Below are 18,568 nucleotides of genomic sequence, written 5' to 3' on the forward strand. Positions count from 1 at the left end.
TAGAGACAGAGCTCTGTTATTGATCTATACATCAGGGCCTTAGAGAAACCTCCGAAAGCATAGACAGTTGCCAAACTCAGAGAGGACTGGTGACAAGTGTCTTCTAGAAGTAATGCACTTAGCATTTGATAAATAGGTGTAAGGTCCGTTTGGAGTTACTTTGTGCAAGTAAAAAACGGCATCTCATGTACTGTGTAGTACTCCACTACTAAGTCGCAATGTTTTTTTATATATTTACCATTTAACAAAGGATTTTTTTTTAACAAAGGATATTTTTTGAGACAGTATTTTTCTGTATAGCCCTGGCAGTTCTGGAACTCGGATACAGAATTAAGTGAGCACAAATGATTGCACACAATGGACCACTCAATAAAAAATAGTTATTCTCAATTATTATGAGGATATATATATATATTGACAGTGGGATAAGGGAAAAAAATCTAGTAGTTGGGTTTTAAAAGCTTCCGGAACCAAAGTGCTGCGGGAGTAGAAAGTATCTCGGTGGGATTTTGTAGACGGACCTGATTAAAACATTTCCGGCAGCGTTTCAGAAGCCCAGGGGTCGTGGCTGCCGGGGCGGGTTCTCGGTTTTCCTTTGAAAGTGGAGTAACTAAGAATGAGCGGAACCCTGGGAAAGGTAACGTAGATTTCACGTGCACAGGGCGCTGGGGAGGCGGAAGACAAAGGAGAGCTGGAAGGTGGCGGCGGATAGCTATCCGGGCTTAGTACTTTGAGAACATGCCCCTCCCAGCAGTCCTTGCGGTGCCTCACGGTCGGTTCCTCCCTCCGCCCAGGGTAAATTTTGCAGTCTCGCGCCACGCCCCCTCCACTTGTCCAGAAAGAAAGTGCTCACTGAGGGAATTAGGACGCCACGGCATAGTCCCCATAAATTGTCTGACCTTAGGCAGGTCATTTTATTTTTTTACGTTAAACCAACTTTAAGAATCGTGTCTTATTGAAGTGGTTGGGTTATGAATTAAGCTACTCGGTGAGAAGAATATGAAAATGATAGATTACATTTTTGTTTACAAAACCTTATTTAAGAGTATGTCAAAGAAGAGGGTGAAGCAACCACATTGTTGTTACTCTATGGCTTCCAAAATCTTAATTAAGAAAAACCAGGCACTTTATCCTGTTTAGTTTTCCCCTCCCTCCTCTCCTCGCAGTCCATCACCCACCACACCCCACCCCCGCCTTCATTCTTTTTATGAGAGTAGGGTCTTACCATGTAGCCCTGACTGCTCTTGAACTCACAGTCCTCCTGCCTCAGCTTACACAGTGCTTGGATCACAGGCATGCAACACTGACCTAGCTAAATCAGCATTCTTAAATCCAGTCTCGATTTTTCTCTTCCCATGAAAAATTTAACAAATCTCAGTTGGGGTTTTCATGTGTGTTGTGCTGCTTAGATTTTTGATATTCTTTCTCTCTCTCATATTGAGATTTTATTTTAGGCATTAATTGTAGATATTAAATCTATTTATAAATCCATATGCTTATTGCTACTTGTGGATAAGTGTGACTACACTTGAATGTATCTAAATTTAAGTTTCTCTTTCCGTCCTTAATAAAGGACTCACTGGTTATCCAATTTGCGATAACAGGTCTGGAGCAAGGATAATAGGAATGAGTCGATTTTAACATTCCAGTCTATTCTCTGCCTCTGTTTGTCTTCCTTCCAAGGAATGCTAGAAGGGAAGAACAGTGTTCTAAAAGAAATGTGATTTCCAACTACTCAAACTCTAAAAGAGACATTGAAAACGTGCCATTAAGGACATCATGTGACAAAGTCAGGCATTGGCATTTAATGCAACAACTTGGAAGGTAGAAGCAGGAAGATAAGGAGTTCAAGGACAGCATTTGTTACAGATTGAGTTTGAGGCTAGCCTAAGCTACTTGACACCATGTCTCAAAAATTAAAAAAAAAATAACAACAAAAGAATGTCATAATTTATTAAAAGCAGCATGGGAAAGATGACATGAGAAAGAGTTCACCTGGAGGTTTTGTTTTGTTTTGTTTTTAAGGAAAGGGGAAAGTAAAAGGAGTGAAGGGGAGTGGGGACGGTGTCTGGGGACAGGAGCAGTAGAAGGGAGAGAGACAAAGACAGATGGAGCCGGGCGGTGGTGACGCACGCCTATGATCCCAGCACTTGGGAGGCAGAGGCGGGCGGATCTCTGTGAGTTCAAGACCAGCCTGGTCTACAAGAGCTAGTTCCAGGACAGGCTCCAAAACCACAGAGAAACGTTGTCTCGGAAAAAAAAAAGACAGATGGAGACAGAGAAAGAGAGAGATGGGAGGTGAACAGGGCCCTTTAAAAAGGGAATATAAACAGGTGCTCTTAGTGGCTACAGCAGAGGAGCAGTACAAATGTCTGAATACTAACACAAAAGGTATGATGAAGGATACTATAAGTAGGGTGAATACTTTGTAAGGGACAAAAAATGGTGCTAATAGGGATGTTGGTGTCTTGTAGTCATTTGTGTATTTTTAGTTGCTCTTCACATAGTTTTGTGGTTTTTTTGTTTTTTCGAAACAGGGTGTTTCTGTGTACTTTGGTGCCTGGCCTGGAACTAACTCTTGTAGGCCAGGCTGGCCTGGAACTCTCAGAGATACACCTGCCTCTGCCTCCCGAGTGTTGGCATTAAAGGCTTGTGCCGCCACTGCTGAGCAGCTCTTCATATATTTTTAAACAATCCCAGCAGACAGAATAGATGTGGACATTTAAATGTCAATGGTTATAAAATCTGTGCTCGTAATGGCCCATGGGAAGATAGATTTTGATAGTCAGTGTAGTCATGTTGGAAGAGGATAGCCAAAGGAAACACTAGAAGCAGCAATTTTTTGAGAGAACTTAGAAAAACTTGAAAGCATTGATCATTGTACTCAAATACTTGAGGTGCTAGTATTAAAAAGAACCGCATTTATTCTGTTATAAAAGAGAAACTAGGTTCAAACTGTGGAAGACACAAGGGATATTGGTTTGGATTTTCTAGGTGTGAGACCCTTCTGAAAGAGATGTCTGCAAATGTTCAGGTTCTAAACCAGGAAGGTTTTTTTGTTTGTTTTTTGGGGTTTTTTTGTTTGTTTTTTTTTGGGGGGGGGTTTAGGGTAGGGGATGGAATATAGCACCAACTGTCATGGAAACTATACAGAAAGCAGACTGGTTTCAAACTCATGGAGATCCACCTGCCTCTCCCTCACCCAGTTACTGGGATTAAAGGCATACACCACCATGCCTGTTTACATTAGACATTTTAATTCACTCCTCAATAAGTATGATTTACACTTATATAGTGTATAACACATATATGTTTTTCTTCAAAGGGAGTGGCACTGTTAGAAGGTATGGCCTTGTTGAAGGAAGTGTGTGACTGTAGTGATGATCTTACAGGTCTCTTTTTCTCAAGCTTCCCTCATTGTGAGTCAATCAACTTCCTGTTGACTGAAAAATGTAGCACTCTCAGGCACAGCACCACATCTGCTGTACGTTGCTACTCTCCCCTTTGTGATCGTAATGAACTGAACATCTAAAAATGTGAGCAAGCCACCCTCAATTAAATGTTTTCTTTATAAGAGTTGCCATAGGCGGTAGTGGCACACGCCTTTAATCCCAGCACTCAAGAGGCAGAGGCAGGTGGATCTCTGAGTTCCAGGACAGCCTCGTCTAATCTATAGAGTGAGTTCCACATAGCTAGGGCTACACAGAGAAACCCTGCCTCAGAAAAAAAAAAAATGAACAGGGCGGTGGTGGTGCACGCCCATTTATTTACTTATTTATTTCTAAATTTTCCCCAAACAAAACTTGAATGTGTACCTGAGAGGAACAGAACTGAACCTCACCCCTGAAAATGGCTCAACATAGAAGGCATTGGATGATATTAAGCATCTCAGAGAAGTAGTTTGAAATAATGTATGTAAACTGAAGTCATATATGAACTTTTTCTCCATCAGTGCCTTTTACGCACTTATCTCAGGAGATGGTTCTTGATTTTGAACAGATCTTTAGGAAAGTATATAAGCTGCAAAAGCTCAGGACTTCCAGCCCCAGGAAGTCATGCCAGGCATACATATGTTTTTATTTCATCACATAATATTTATAGTTTCTTTGGGCTGTTTAAGTTTTAACATTCCATCAACTCTAGAACAAACCTATACTCCTTATCTGTCATCCCCTACGCCATTCCCAGCCCAGCAACTGTTAACTCTACTTCCTTTCCCTATAGACTTGAATATTTCATTGAAAGGGAACCTTTCATGCTGTATTCAATCTTTTGTGACTGGCTGGCTTGTTTCACATAATATATTGCCTTTAAACTTCATTGTGTTCATTACATTTTGATTTTGTGTTCCTTTTAACATGCAGCACAGTATTTGGTAGCTTTGGTGCCCGTGCCGGAACTAGCTCTTGTAGACCAGGCTGGCCTCAAACGCAGAGATCAGCCTGCCTCTGCCTCCTGAGTGCTGGGAGTGTGCCACGCCAGGCTTTACTTAGGCTTTTTAAAAAGAAACTTTGTTGCCTGAGAAAGTGCACAAGGCATGGATTTTCTAGTACCATAACATTAACGAATAAAGAAAGAAAGAAATAATAAGTTACTGTTTTAGAATAGCTTTAGATTTGCAAAAAAAGGTGTTAATAACATGAAGAGTTCACATAAAGTCCACTATTCTCTATTAAACTTTTAGAGCATGTGAGCTGGCTCAGCAGATAAAGGGACTTGCTGCCAACACTGACAATCTGAGTTTGATTGATGGGACACATATGGTGTAAGATGAGGACCAATTTCCTCAAATAGTCAGTCCTCTTACCTCCACGTATACTCTCCCACCTTAAATAAAGAAATACATGGAAAAATAGTAGTGTAATTTCCATGAATAATAAACCAGTATTGATAATCCTATTATTAACAAAGACACATACTTTATTCAGGTTTCTTTTGTTTTTATCTAATTTCTGGTTCATTATCCATCCTGACATTATATCCCATTTAGTCATTATATTTCCTTAAGGTACTCTTGACTGGGACAGTGTCTCAGGTTTTTTATCTTTTTGTACAATCTTTGTAGATATACATGTCAAAAGAATTGTAATTATTACCCATGATGAGCAGAAATTCAGATGTTTAGAATTTATTGTCTAGAACTTATATGTGCCACATTCTTCCTTATTAAGAAAGTATACTCATCTTTCATGTAGATGCTAGCAGGGCAGAGTGAGGTTAAAATATCGGTTGCCTCCTCTCTTAGTATTGTTTTCTCTCATGTGGTAATGTGATTATTCCTGCTGCTGTTGAGAGAGTTGGTGTGATGTAAGACACAGCCTTTAGAGTGAGACAGTATTCTTAGTCTCTTATTAGCTGCCATCTTTAAGAAGTAAAACCTTTCTGGGATTTAGTTGCCAAAAATTATCTTGCAGTGTTTGAGAATTAAAGAATATTTAAGGAAGACCCTCTTAGTATGCAGTGAATGGCAAATCTATATGTTATGGTTGAAATTAGAAAAATGTATCAAATTTGGAAAGGGAAATGGGATGAAAAATTGTGGGAGAGGGGTTTTGGTTTTTTTAAATCTGTAGTGGGCAGAGAAAGAAAAAAGGACCTTGGTTTGCTTGCCAGGTAAGAGCACTTTGGTACATTTTGGTCTATATACTGTTGGGTTTCCATGTGAGATGAAGTGCTTGGCTTTCTGAAAGGTTAAGGTCCTCACATGAATGTTGTCTTGTAGGTGCTGGGCCTGTGGAAAGATGCTGTTTCTAAGCAAGCATTTTCTATCCTGAGGTAAGGATATTAATGATAAATACAGCCATCAGTCGATTCATAGCTGTTATAGATTTTGCTTTTATATCCGCTATGTGTTTGCAAAGCACTTCAAATTTTAATTCTCTGCCACGTTGCTCCTTCACCACATAAAAAAAAAAAAGCAGTTACCTTCTTCTCATGGTTCAGAACCTTGGAATTACCTTGATACTATCATTTCTCTTGTTACTCTGGTGTGGGACAATTGTCTATATTCTGTAAATTATGCTTTAAATAAATGATGATTGGCCAGTAGCCAGGCAGGAAGTATAGCTGGGACAACCAGACAGGAAGTAGAGAAGAAGAGAATTCTGGGGAGGAGGAGCCCATTCCTCACCAGTCCTGTCCCAACCACAGAAGAAGGAAGATGTGATTTCATCACTAAAAAAGGTACCAAGCCATGTGGCTAACATAGATAAGAATAATGGGTTAATATAAGTTATAAGAGTTAATTAGAAGCTCTTGGGAATCAGCTCCTCATCTGTTCTCCATGTTTACTTTTTCCCCCACTTCATACTGAAATTGGAGTGATTCTTTCAAATATATTCAATTACATCATTCCTCTGCTCACAATTCTCAAATGGTATGCTATCTTTATTAACTATGGTCTTAGTGTTATTATCAAATAAGGATTGACTTAACAGTTTGAGTGTACGGTCAGTCCATTGTGGTGGAGAAGGCATGGCTTCCTCAATCAGTGAGAGGTGAAAGCTCTCAGTTAAACATCTCTAGGAACACCCCCCTAGACATACCCAGAAATGTGTCTCCTAGGTAGTTCTAAATTCAGTCTCGGTATACTATTATACCATCTTACTCAAAATAGATTGTATAATCCTTATCTTGGCCTACAGCATTTAGTAACTGAAGTCTAAAGAGAGTGAAATCTATTGCTTTAAAATGGTATAGCTTATATAAATTAGAATTAGGTTTCAAATCCAACATTTTTGGTTTGTTTTAAAATAGTATCTATTGAAGCCTTTCTCTTTTTGCTCTCTTTCCATTTCAATATATTTTTCATCATTATTTAATCTATGTTATTATACCTGCAATGATTCTAAGGCATTTTATATCTTATCTGTAACCTTCACAAAAAGATTATAGAGCCGGGCGGTGGTGGCGCACAACTTTAATCTCAACATTTGGGAAGCAGAGGCAGGCGGATCTCTGTGAGTTCGAGACCAGCCTGGTCGACAAGAGCTAGTTCCAGGACAGGCTCCAAAACCACAGAGAAACCCTGTCTCGAAAAAACCAAAAAAAAAAAAAAAAAAAAAAAAAATTATAGAACAAATACAAATGCCATCATTTCATAAAATAGGAAAGTGACTGAGTTTAAGATAGCATTTCAGCCTTATAAGATTATCAGTTATTACCTGTGCTTTAAGAATGAAATAACAGAATTACAGTGACATCAAACAACTTGCTTGATGTCATGGTTTACAAATGGTTCAGTCAGCATTCCATTACAGATTTGTTGGTACCACAGTTTGGTTTCAAAGCTTCTCAATGTAGAAACTAGAATGCTGCAGATACCTACTCAGCTAGACCAGAGTTGTCTGACTGTCCTGTTCTCCTGACCCCCGTGCAGCCTAGTTGTCATTGTTGTCCCTTTTCCTCCATCCTCCTAGTCTACTATACCACTGCAAGGCTCATCTGCTTCAGTCTCACGGCTTCCCATTTCATCTCTTATTTGTTGCTGAGTGGTGTGGGAAGTACTTTTGTCTATGTGTTGCTTTTATTGGTTAATGAATAAAGAAGCTGCTTCTTATGTGTGGAGAACTACAGAGCTAGTTACTGACTGTCCTGGAACTAGCTCTGTAGCCGAGGCTGGACTTGAACTCAGAAACCCTCCTGCCTCTTCCTCCCAAATGCTGGAATTAAAGCTGTGACTGGGGTATCTTGTACCATTTTCAGAATTGGCTTTGTGTGGTGTGGTTCTTGGACTTGACCATATATACACGGTAGCCCGAAGGTCCTGAAGCAACTGAGTTCAGAAGAGAAAGATTTTTTTTGAGATTTTTTTTTTATTATTTTATATTACAGGTGTTTTAAAAGCATGTAAATAGTATCAGGTCCCCTTGGAACTGGAGTTAGACACAATTATTAGCTCACATGTGGATTGAACCCAGGTCCTGTCAAAGATTAGTCAGGGAGGGGTCTTAACCACTGAGCCACCTCTCCAGCCCACAGAGAAAGAAATTTTTAAAAACATTATATGTGTATGAATAGTTTGCCTGCATGTATATATGTGTGCATGCCTGTTGTCCAGGGAGACCAGAAGAGGGCATTGGATTTCCTGGAACTGAAGTTATAGACAGTTGAGATCTGCTATATGGGTGCTAAGTACTGAACATGGGTCCTTTGCAAGAGCAGCAAGTACTTTTAAACTCTGAGCCATTTCTCCATCGTCTAGTTCATAATTTTTAAAAAACTCACTTTAAATATTTCTATTTCCCTATTTCCACCAACCGGGTTGAAGAGACCATACTTCTTTTGACTATTGAACATATTTCTGTTTTGGATCAGTGCTTTCTCATTTGTTTGTATTTACCATTCCCAAGTGGACCTTGTAAGAGATGCTATACTTAGTATTTGCATCCTCAGGACTACTTTTTTTGTTTGTTTGTTTTGTTTTGTTTTGTTTTGTTTGTTTTTTCGAGATAGGGTTTCTCTGTGGCTTTGGAGCCTGTCCTGGAACTAGTTCTGTAGACAAGGCTGGTATCAAACTCAGAGATCCGCCTGCCTCTGCCTCCCGAGTGCTGGGATTAAAGGTGTGCGCCACCATCACCCGGCTCCTCAGGGCTACCTTAACTGCTATATAATAGGAGCTTAATTATGTTTGTGGAAGGAGAGACTAAGGAAGCATCTACTGTTAGCATATTCTGACATAGAACATAAAGGCTATAGTAATACTGCAAATAAATGTGAATATGCAATTATATTCAACATACTTTTCCTCTCGTTTTAGATTCAAAATTTTAAGAGAGAATCCCATTTGTTCTGCAGGTAAGTGATTATATCTTGGTATGGTCTGTTTTCTGGAAATGACCTTCTATCACTCTACAGTGATTTTTGTCTAGAATATCTAATGAAATTTTTTTTGGAAGCAAGAGATTGGCAGTAAGTCCTCCTGCTGAGCCCACTGCATGTGTAGAAAGCCCCTGCTTTTTCTTAATAATGAACCTAGATTTGGGAGGAACGATGTTCACTTAAAATATATATTGAATATTGTGCTATAAACACAAATAAATCAAATCACACTTTTTTGTTTCTTTGTGGTAACTGGGCTCAAACTTGAATTGGGAACATTAGGCAAGTGGTGAGCAGCTAAGCTGTGTACAGTACTGCAAGATTTTTAAGAGTTTATAGAAATTGCTGATTTTTTTTTCCTGGCTATTTTTGCTGCCTGCTCCCTTTTCTCCATAGTCTCCATCAGAAAACTTCAAGTAGGCCTGGGTGTGGTGGCTTATACTTGTGATCTCAGTGCTTTAAAGGCTAAGGTAGGAGGAGTAAAGGATGTGAGTTTCAGGCCATCTTGGGACACATAGTGAATTCTAGTCTGAGCTACAAAATGAAACCCTGTATTAAGAAGAATATGGTCCGAGGTATGTGTGTATGGAGGATTTGTGGTCTGTGGTGTGTGTGCAAACATGTGAAGGACAGAAGACAGCTCTCAGGATTCATTCTCTCTTTCTACATCTGGGTCCTGGAGTTGGAACTCAGCCATCAAGCTTGGCAATAGCACACTCAATAAATAAATAAATAAAAACTAAAAAAAACAAAACAAAACATACCAAGAAACAAAAATGTCAAAAAATGGCTTGTTGAGGAGCAAGAAGAAATGAGAGTCTCATTAAAACATATTTTGTTCCCTTGACCACCTTTGACTTTTCAGGAGAGATTTTCCCAAAGAAAGCTAATTAGTGGGAGCTAAGAAAAAGAGGAAAAGAAAGGGAAAACTGGAAATAAGCAAGAACAACCTTAATACGTATGTTCCTTCTGTCTCTGATTTGTCTTGTTTTCCCTTAGGTGGTGTTGTAATGAGGTCCAGCCGGCATTACAGAACAAAGCCTACTCATGGCATTGGCAGATACCGACACTTGGTGAAAGTGCTAGAGGTGAGCTACAGGCAGATGTAGTAGGCCAGCATGGACAAGAAGGAGGGTACCAAAAAGGATACTGGAATCAGCTTTCTTTGTTCTCCTAGCCCTTCTTGTGGCTACAGTAAGCCTCCTGGAGTCCTCAGACGGCTCCTCCTCACTGGGATCTGCACCGTCTCTCTTCCCTTCCAGATGTCAGCCTTCTCCACTGTGCTGACTGCAGTGTTAATTGCCATGAAGATTCCTAGCTTGTTTAGCCAGGGAAGTGTTGAGGCTTCCCACTCATGGTAAGGCATTGAAGTTTGCTGTGGCCACTCCTATTGAAAGCTTCAGTAATAAAGAGGAAGAGGAACTTGCTCAAGATAAATAATCCATTGCAGTTAACCAATTCTGGATTTAGTTCATGAAGTTTATCTTTTCTAGTTATGTAACTCTGGAAGACAAACCTTAATACATTATGATTAAATGTCTTTCTTTTGGGGGCGGGGGAGTATGGCATAAAATTTCATTATGTAGCTCTGGCTGACCTGAAACCTCCTATGTTGACCAGACTAGACTTGAACTTACAGAAATCCACTTGTCTCGCCTTTTGAGGGTTCGAATGCCTAACTATCACGCCCAGCAGATTTCTTTTTCTTTCTCTTTCTTTATTTCTTTGTTTCTCTCCTCCCTCCCTCCTATCCTCCCTCCCTTTTTCTTTTTTTTAATTTCTTATATAATACTTGGACTTATTTTCTTTCTCTTTGTTTTCTATTCAGCCTAAAAAGAAGAAAGCAAAAGTGGACGTGAGAGCCATTAATCTGGGGACAGATTATGAATATGGTGTTTTAAATATTCACCTGACTGCTTATGACATGACTCTAGCAGAAAGCTATGCCCAGTATGTCCACCGCCTCTGCAACCGGCTCTCCATCAAAGTTGAGGAAAGGTAGGAAGGGTGCCTTTTTTGGGGATGTGTCTGTATAATACTTCACTTTTCAGTCAAAGCATAGAACAAGTCACTGACCTAAAATGTTCCCGTACAGCCAGTCTCTTCCCCTCCCAAACTGCAGTTCTGGCAACCACTGAAAGGTAACTAACCTAGCTTTTAAATGTATTTACTGTGTATGTGTTGTTCATACATGTCTCAGGGTGCATATAGCACAACGTGTGTAAAGGTCAGAGGTCGATTTTCAGGATTAAGTTCTTTTGTTAAAGGGAAATGAATTCCCTTTAAGTTCTTATGCAACTTAATTATGCGAAGGAGACATTCTCAGAGTGACGCTGGTGTGTCCTGAACACTGATCTAGCACTTCTTAATCTTTGCAATAAAAAGGGGACCTCAGGCTTGGAATCTTGGGCAAGATATCTTGCTAGAATTTTGTGACATGGATTTTGCTTTCATTGTGTTTATTTTTAACTAACCTTCTACTTATGTCAGCTGATATCATGACATAAAGTCGGACTTTCTGTGGTGTCCTTTACTTTCAGTGGGCATGTTCCGTGAGCTTTGACTAATGCACACAGTAGAAACAATCCCATTATAATCAAGATATAGAACAGCAGACTATAGTTCTAGATACTCTGGAGGCTGAGGCAGGAGGATTTATTGAACCTGGAAGTTCAAGGCCAACATGGACAACATAGGAAATCAACTCCCCCATCTTAATTTTACCCTCAGTCTCATCTGGTTAAGTGTGGTAGTGCATACCTAAAGTCTCAGGACTTGGGAGATGAGGCAAGAGAGTTAAGAGTTCAAGGGAAACCTAGGCTATGTGGACACTCTCAAAAAACCAAACTAAACAAACCACCAAGTTAGCAATTGTTTTGAGTATTACTTAGTTCATATAAAAATTCTTGTTGCCAGGCGGTGGTGGCACAGACCTTCAATCCTGGCACTCGAGAGACAGAGGCAGGCAGATCTCTGTGAATTCAAGGCCAACCTGGTATACAAGAGCATGTTCCAAGACAGGCAGGACTGTAACACAGAGAACAGAGAAGCCCTGTCTCAAAAAACCAAAAAAAAAAAAAAAAAAAAAAAGGCCCTTGTCTTTGGTGAAACAACTCTGGATCCAAACTTCCAAGGTAGATGGTTTACTCCCTCTCTGCTATATTCTATATTCTTACTGTGTGATAGTAGACAATTTACTTAAACTCTTGGTGTCTTGGCTTCCTCACGTATGAAATGGAGTTAATAAAAAAGTACCTACTGGAAAAACCCATACTGAAAATTAAGGGAGGAAATATACTTAAATCATGGAGAACCATGCTTCACACTGATATATACACACACTCACACACCAGTTGAGATAGATTTTTCACTATTTAGGCATCTCTATCATAGATCTTGCTGTTGTATAGCCCAGGCTAGCCTTAAATCATGATCCTCCTGCCTTTACTTCCTGTATACTGGATTATGTGTTCCATCATACCTAGCTCTGTTGTTACTGTTAATAATACAATGAGGCTGGGGAGATAGCTCAGTCAGCAAAGTGTAAGGACCTGAGTTTGATTCCCAGTTTCCACATATAAATAGCGGTGTGCGGTAGCATGTGCTTGTAATGCCAGTGCTGGGGAGGCACAGGTAGGCAGATCTCAGGGGCATCGATGTTTGATTTCTACTTCAAGACCTTTGATTATACTGCAGAGTTTGAGTGTTCTTCTGCCTTTCCCTAAGCCCTCACTTTTTTTCTTTCCTTTCCCTCTTTTCATCCTTTCCCTAGAACTCACTATGTAGCTGAGGGTGATCCTTCTGCCTCTCTCTAGGTGCTGGGATTAATGGTGTGTGATACTTTTTTAATTCCATGCTGGGGATTGAACCCACAGCTTCATGCTTGCTAGGCAAGCTCTCTACCAACTGAGCTACATCTTCAGTCATCTTGATTATTACTTCTTTAAGGAAGCTTACTAAATACTTACGTTATATATTCAGGAGAAATAAAGGGTATACACATTTCTTTTTGTAATATGCATTCCTTATTCTTGTATTTATTTATTTAACTATGACTTTCAGATTATGTTCTGTATTGTGTAAAATTTTATAAGGCAAGAGCTGCTTCTGTCTTCATTAGTGGTACAGCCCTAAGACCTGGCCTTGTTAAGCAGTACATTCTAGGCACAGGGTAAATGCTGGCTGATTTAAATTGTGTTCAACACTCATGGACATGCTTCCTAGAACATACTGGTTTTTGCTTCTTTCTTGGCTCTTTGCGTCAAATAGCTCCGCATAAAGAGCTGTTTGTTTTAACGATTTACTTCTCTGCATTGATTGAGGTTTTCCAACTTCTAGGCATTCACATTGCTCTGCTTTTCAGAGATGAGTTTGTTTTCCTGTGACTTTCATTTCACTTTTTTCTCTGGAATGGGAATGGAGGTGTGGGGATAATAGCTGTGACCTTGAGTTGGAACTGGGCTAGAAGAGCAGCTTGCCATCTTTGTTCTGCCCTTGGTCTGCATTGTGCGGTTGCCACTCCTCCAGGAGAGGGGAGGAAAAGGTGTCTCTACTGATTTGCCTGATTCCCTTGCTAAGCAGCTTCCTGAGCATCCCTGGGGTACCTGCGTGGGGGTACCAATGACAGAAATACTCATCAAGTAGGAGCTTCCAGGCCTGAAGCTGACCAACCTATGTTTCATGGAGTGTGAAAGTAGCACTCAACATCACTGGCTGTGAGGCAACTCTTCCTTTCTTTCTTTCTTTCTTTCTTTCTTGCTTGCTTGCTTGCTTGCTTGCTTGCTTGCTTGCTTGCTTTCTCTTTATTTTTGTTGCTGTTGTTGTTTTGGGAGTTTTTTGTGGGTGGTTTTTTTTTGTTTTGTTTTTTGGTTTTTTTTTTTTTTTTTGATATGGGAGATGGGGTTTCTCTGTGTAGTGTTGGCTGTCCTGGAACTCACTCTGTAGAACAGTCTGGTCTTGAACTCAGATTTTCACTTTCCCTAGTGCTGGAATTAAAGGCATGTGGTACCGCTACCTGTCGTTATTAGTATTTCATTTCTCCTTAGTTTGATGAACTTTTCAGTAAGATGAATGCAACATACCATATTCTACATGGCCATTAGTTCAGTCTCACCACCACATCAGATCCTCAGTAGCTCACAGAGGCTCAGATTGTAATTTCATTTACACATGAATGTCATAGGGAAGAGTGGACTGAAAAATGACAGTCTCCACACTGCTCTCCTCCCCGTAGAGCTTGGCCCGCTGAAGCTAATAGAGCAAGTAAGCACAGAATTGACAGTAGTGACTCCCAAACTAGTGACTGAAATCATTCTGTCCTACTGGAGGGGTCCTCACGGCATTCAGTGGGTACAGGTGGGATACATAGGCCAGCTTCCACAACGAGAATGCCTGGTGTGGAACATTACAGTGCTGACGCTGAAAGACACTGCTCCAGAGCTGTTGGACACGTCGCCTTATTTCTCCATTACACACAGTGATCAGGGCTCACCTCCAAAGTATGCCTAAGTGCTGGGCTGGATTCCCTTAGAATCCCTTAGAATTTGCTCCAGGAGCAGCAAATGTGTATCATCACCAAGGTTACACACAGGGTAATGTGTCAGTCATTGTCAAGGGGACACAGAAAGACACTGAACACAGTGTGTTCCCTCAGAGTTCAGAGATGTCTAGACAAGGTAAAGATATCTGCTTACCTCAACACTGGCTGCAGGTAAGAATCCTGTAGGAGATATGATATGGAGCAGTGGTTGTACTCACAGAGGATCCTGGTAGATGTGGTGGACACTCAACAGCTAACTCTTCTTCTGCAGTTACGCGATGCCCACCAAAACCATGGAGGTGATGAGGCTACCAGACCAAGGCAACAAAATGGTCATAGACTCAGTCCTTACCACCCATGAGCGAGTGGTTCAGGTAGGCACTCTGGAAGATTTCATAATTCTTTTGCTTCTCTGGTTCCCTTCCTCCATCTTTTTCTCCATATGTCAGAGTTTTTTCGATTTGTTCTAACTGCCCTTAAATAATGGTGAACTCTACAGCTGGGTTCTCGACTCCTCCACCTCTCCTGTTATGAAATCGCATTCATTCACCAAGCATCATTGTATAACAATACCCCTAGGTACACACACAAACACACATACCCCTGATCTGTTGGCTGAGCTTTAAATACAGTAGACCTGATTGTCTAGTGGACTTTTGTGGATGTTGCACATTGTACTCCTGGACCTGATTGTATGGAAAACTAATTGTTTGGGACAGTTTCCCTCTTTGTAATCCTTTGAGCTTAATGCTTAATCCTTCTTTGTCTTCTGATACTTGTTCAGTATAAAACTTCATTCATTTTTGTAACCAAGAAATATTCCACTGTGTGAAACTTTATTTACAGTTCCATTGTATTCCTCCTTTTGGTCCACAAAAGAACCTTAACCTTATCAGCAGCAGTAAGAATGTTGAGGGAGCAACACCTAAATCTAAATATCCTAATTTTAAAGTGAATTTGAAATTTTTAAGTCTTTAAATAGCAATTTGCTTATGATGTATCTTAGGTGCCTCTTACTTGCTGCCAAGACCAATAGTGTGAAGTAGAATTTTTGTAGCACTAGCACCATTGTGCGTCCCCTCCTGCTCTTCTTTGATATCCCTTTCACTCCAACCATAGGAGCTTATCTGGATTTTCTAATGCTGTTATGCAGTTTACATTTTATAGAATGCTACTCTCTCAGCCATGAAAACTGACCGTGCTACTGTCTAATTCTACTGGTTTAATTCCATTTTACTCCAAGACTTCACCCAGACATTATCCACTCCTGAAGCTTTTTTTTTTTTTTTTTTTTTTACTTAACCTTGAATGAGTTAAATGCTTATTTCTCCTGTGGGTCCTCATAGTACTCTTTATGCCTTCCCACCACACATCTGACTCACCTCTGGATTTTCAAGACAGGCCTGACACCAACACCTGGTCAGTATGGTATCAGAGACTTCTGAGTGCCAGCCTTAGTGTCCCCTCAGGGTCCAGAAGAAGACTTACATCAAGTACGGGACTTAGACCTGAAGGAGAAATGTCCTCTCCACTATGTCTTTTTCTGCACCAGTTTCTTTATCTTTTCTGGCTGTTCTCAGCCAATATACAAAAGGTGGTAGGCCCAGTACCTTGCAAACTGGGTTTATCTCCATCAGAATATATTCATTCTGGTGGGTCAGCCTTCTGCTCTATCAGCTGAAATCTCACTGCATGATTCCTGAGGACCACAGCAGTATGGTAAACCCAAATTGCATCAGAAAATCAGTATTGGTCTGGCTGTGACATTCCCTGCCTACAGAAACAATGGCAGGCAGACATTTCAACAAAGAGCAAGAGAAATCCTGTGGGAACTGAGCTCAGAAGCCTGAGTATAAGCCTCTCCCCCACTGGAGCTGAAAGGGAGTCCAGGCCCTGCTTGGTAGTCAGCCTCTTCCCCACGGGAGCTGCTGCAGGGACATCCAGGCTGTGTGCAAGTCACCTGACCTTCAGTGCTCTCCCTTAGACATCTCTCTTCATTTGCAGATCAGCAGTCTGAGTGCTACGTTTGCAGAGATTTTCTTGGAAATACTACAAAGCAATCTTCCAGAAGGAGTGAAGTTGTCAGTGAGGGAGGTAGGTGCCAGTGTGGAAAGAGGCTCTTGGTGGCCTTTGTGTGCTCACAATGAGGATAAAGAAGTCAGTGCTGCTTAGTTTTGAAATAACAGAAAAATGTATATTTCAGCTGCTGTCAGGAGAACTGTACAGCCTGGTGGCCCCGTGACCATTACTCTGAGACCTCTGAGGTGTCAGGAATGATGCTGTGTGTAACACAGGAGCTGGCCTCCATCACAGCATCCTGACATTAGGGACTGAGCCCATCACCTCCAGATTCTCTCTTCAAGGAAGCGATAAAGCAGAAACATGTTTTAAGGTTGTAAACAGTATAATGAATGCAGTGGTTCTCAACGTTCATAACACTGTGACCCTTTAACACAGTTCCTCATCATTTTCTTGTTGCTACTTCATAACTTATTTTGCTACTGTTATGAATCAATGTAAATATCTGTGTTTTCTGATGGTCTTAGGCAACCCATGAGAAAGGGTCATTTGACCCACAAAGGGATCATGATCCACAGGTTGAAAACCACTGCATCAGGGCATTACCTTAGACGTTTTCTAGACCACCAATGAATGATTATAGCTCCATTGAATGTATCTGGTAAAGAATGAGAAGCATGCAGAAATAAGCAACATTAGCCTAAATACTGGGTTCAAATCTAGTGGCCATGACAATCCTTCTTATGACACAGTTCCCATTATGTCATGTTAGCCTGGTATATTGCTTCATCTAGCTACCCTTGTTCTATGCATACCTGTCTGGTGATTATTTCAGTTCCACAGAGATCTGCATATAGAGTGAGAATGTGCTGATGGTGTTAAAAATACTGCAGTTCCTGTGCATATAATCCTAGCACTGAGGAGGCAGAAACAGGAAGATTGAGGTTTGAGGCCAGCCAGGTCTAAATAGTAGGTTCAGGGTCAGCCTGGACTATATACCAAGAACCTATCTCAAAAAAGCAAACAGGACTGGTGAGATGGGCCAGCAAGTAAAGGTTCTTGCTGCCAAACCTGACAGCCTGAAGTCAATTCCCAGGACCACATGGTGGAGGGAGAGAACTAACTTTCAAATGTTGCCCTTACTTCCATATGGGTAAACATGTACACACATACACACACACACACACACACACACACACACACACACACAAAACATCATTCAAAAAAAAAAGAGGCAGAGGCAGGGGGATCTTTATGAGTTATAGGCCAGCCTGGTCTAGAGTGAGTTCCAGAACAGCCAGAAATACTATGAAAGAAACCCTGTCTCATAAAACAAACAAACCCAAAGTTTTTAGACCATATGGCTCAGTGGCAGTGTTTACCTCTTATGTGAAAGGCCCTGGTCTATAACATGATGCAAAATCAAATAAATATAGCCAGAAAACTTCTGGTGTAATACTTGTAGCATCCTGTTTACATGTCTGTCTTGTCTCAGACAAGATAAAGTGTGGTTCAGCGTTGATTCCTGGTACCAAGCTCAAGTCTGGGTCACGCTGCATGCTCATTGAGAAAGGGCTGACTCTGGATTACTCTCTGCAGAGCTGCCCAAGGACCCTTTTTGGAGGTGCATTTATATGTATGGGCAATAAAAGTTCTGTGGTGATTGCCATTTGTTTTCTTTTCCTTGTCCTAGCACACCGAAGAAGACTTCAAGGGAAGGTTCAAAGCTCGGCCAGAACTGGAGGAATTGTTGGCCAAGTTGAACTAAACACTGCAAGCCCTCTCATGTCATCATCGGCCTCAGAGAAATCTTCATGCGTGAAGGCATAAGCCAAGAGAATGAGTGCTCATACTGGGAACGCCTCCTGTGTCTGTGGCATGCGGTGCTTGCCAATTACCACTTACCTAATAAAATTTGCTATTGCCTCTGTGTGTGTGTGGGTAGTAATTATCCTGTAAATTTTTTTGTTTTGTTTCGTTTTTTGAGACAGGGTTTCTCTGTGTAACAGTCCTGGCTGTCCTGAAACTAGCTCTGTAGACCAGGCTAGCGTCAAACTATCTTTAAGGAATTCTGTGTCTCCTTGTCTAATCATGTTTTCATTCCACCATACTTTTTCAGTTAGTGTGAACTCATGTTTTAAAGCAATCTAGTATAAGCTATTCGTTTATGTGTTTGTTTGTTTGAGTCAA

The 18,568-nt window shown here is 40.7% G+C and overlaps 1 protein-coding gene across 1 annotated transcript; it reads left to right on the forward strand.

The window, feature by feature from the left end:
* The first annotated feature begins 532 nt into the window (after positions 1–532).
* Positions 533–18,341, forward strand: Mrpl48 (mitochondrial ribosomal protein L48). Its single transcript, XM_057756365.1, has 8 exons — positions 533–637; positions 5,723–5,775; positions 8,759–8,796; positions 9,820–9,908; positions 10,649–10,818; positions 14,631–14,733; positions 16,364–16,453; positions 18,072–18,341. The coding sequence occupies exons 1-8, from the start codon at positions 617–619 to the stop codon at positions 18,144–18,146; spliced, it is 639 nt and encodes a 212-aa protein (XP_057612348.1). The 5' UTR covers positions 533–616; the 3' UTR covers positions 18,147–18,341.
* Positions 18,342–18,568: the final 227 nt, after the last annotated feature.

Source organism: Chionomys nivalis, chromosome 23 (genome assembly GCF_950005125.1).
Source record: "Chionomys nivalis chromosome 23, mChiNiv1.1, whole genome shotgun sequence".
Lineage (NCBI taxonomy): Eukaryota > Metazoa > Chordata > Mammalia > Rodentia > Cricetidae > Chionomys > Chionomys nivalis.

Bases quoted from the DNA above. Each gene is read 5' to 3' on its own strand.
- Mrpl48 (XM_057756365.1), top strand. From the start codon at position 617: ATGAGCGGAACCCTGGGAAAG. The intron at 8,797-9,819 runs GTAAGTGATTAT...GTTTTCCCTTAG, and splicing joins GAATCCCATTTGTTCTGCAG to GTGGTGTTGTAATGAGGTCC. The intron at 14,734-16,363 runs GTAGGCACTCTG...CTTCATTTGCAG, and splicing joins CCCATGAGCGAGTGGTTCAG to ATCAGCAGTCTGAGTGCTAC.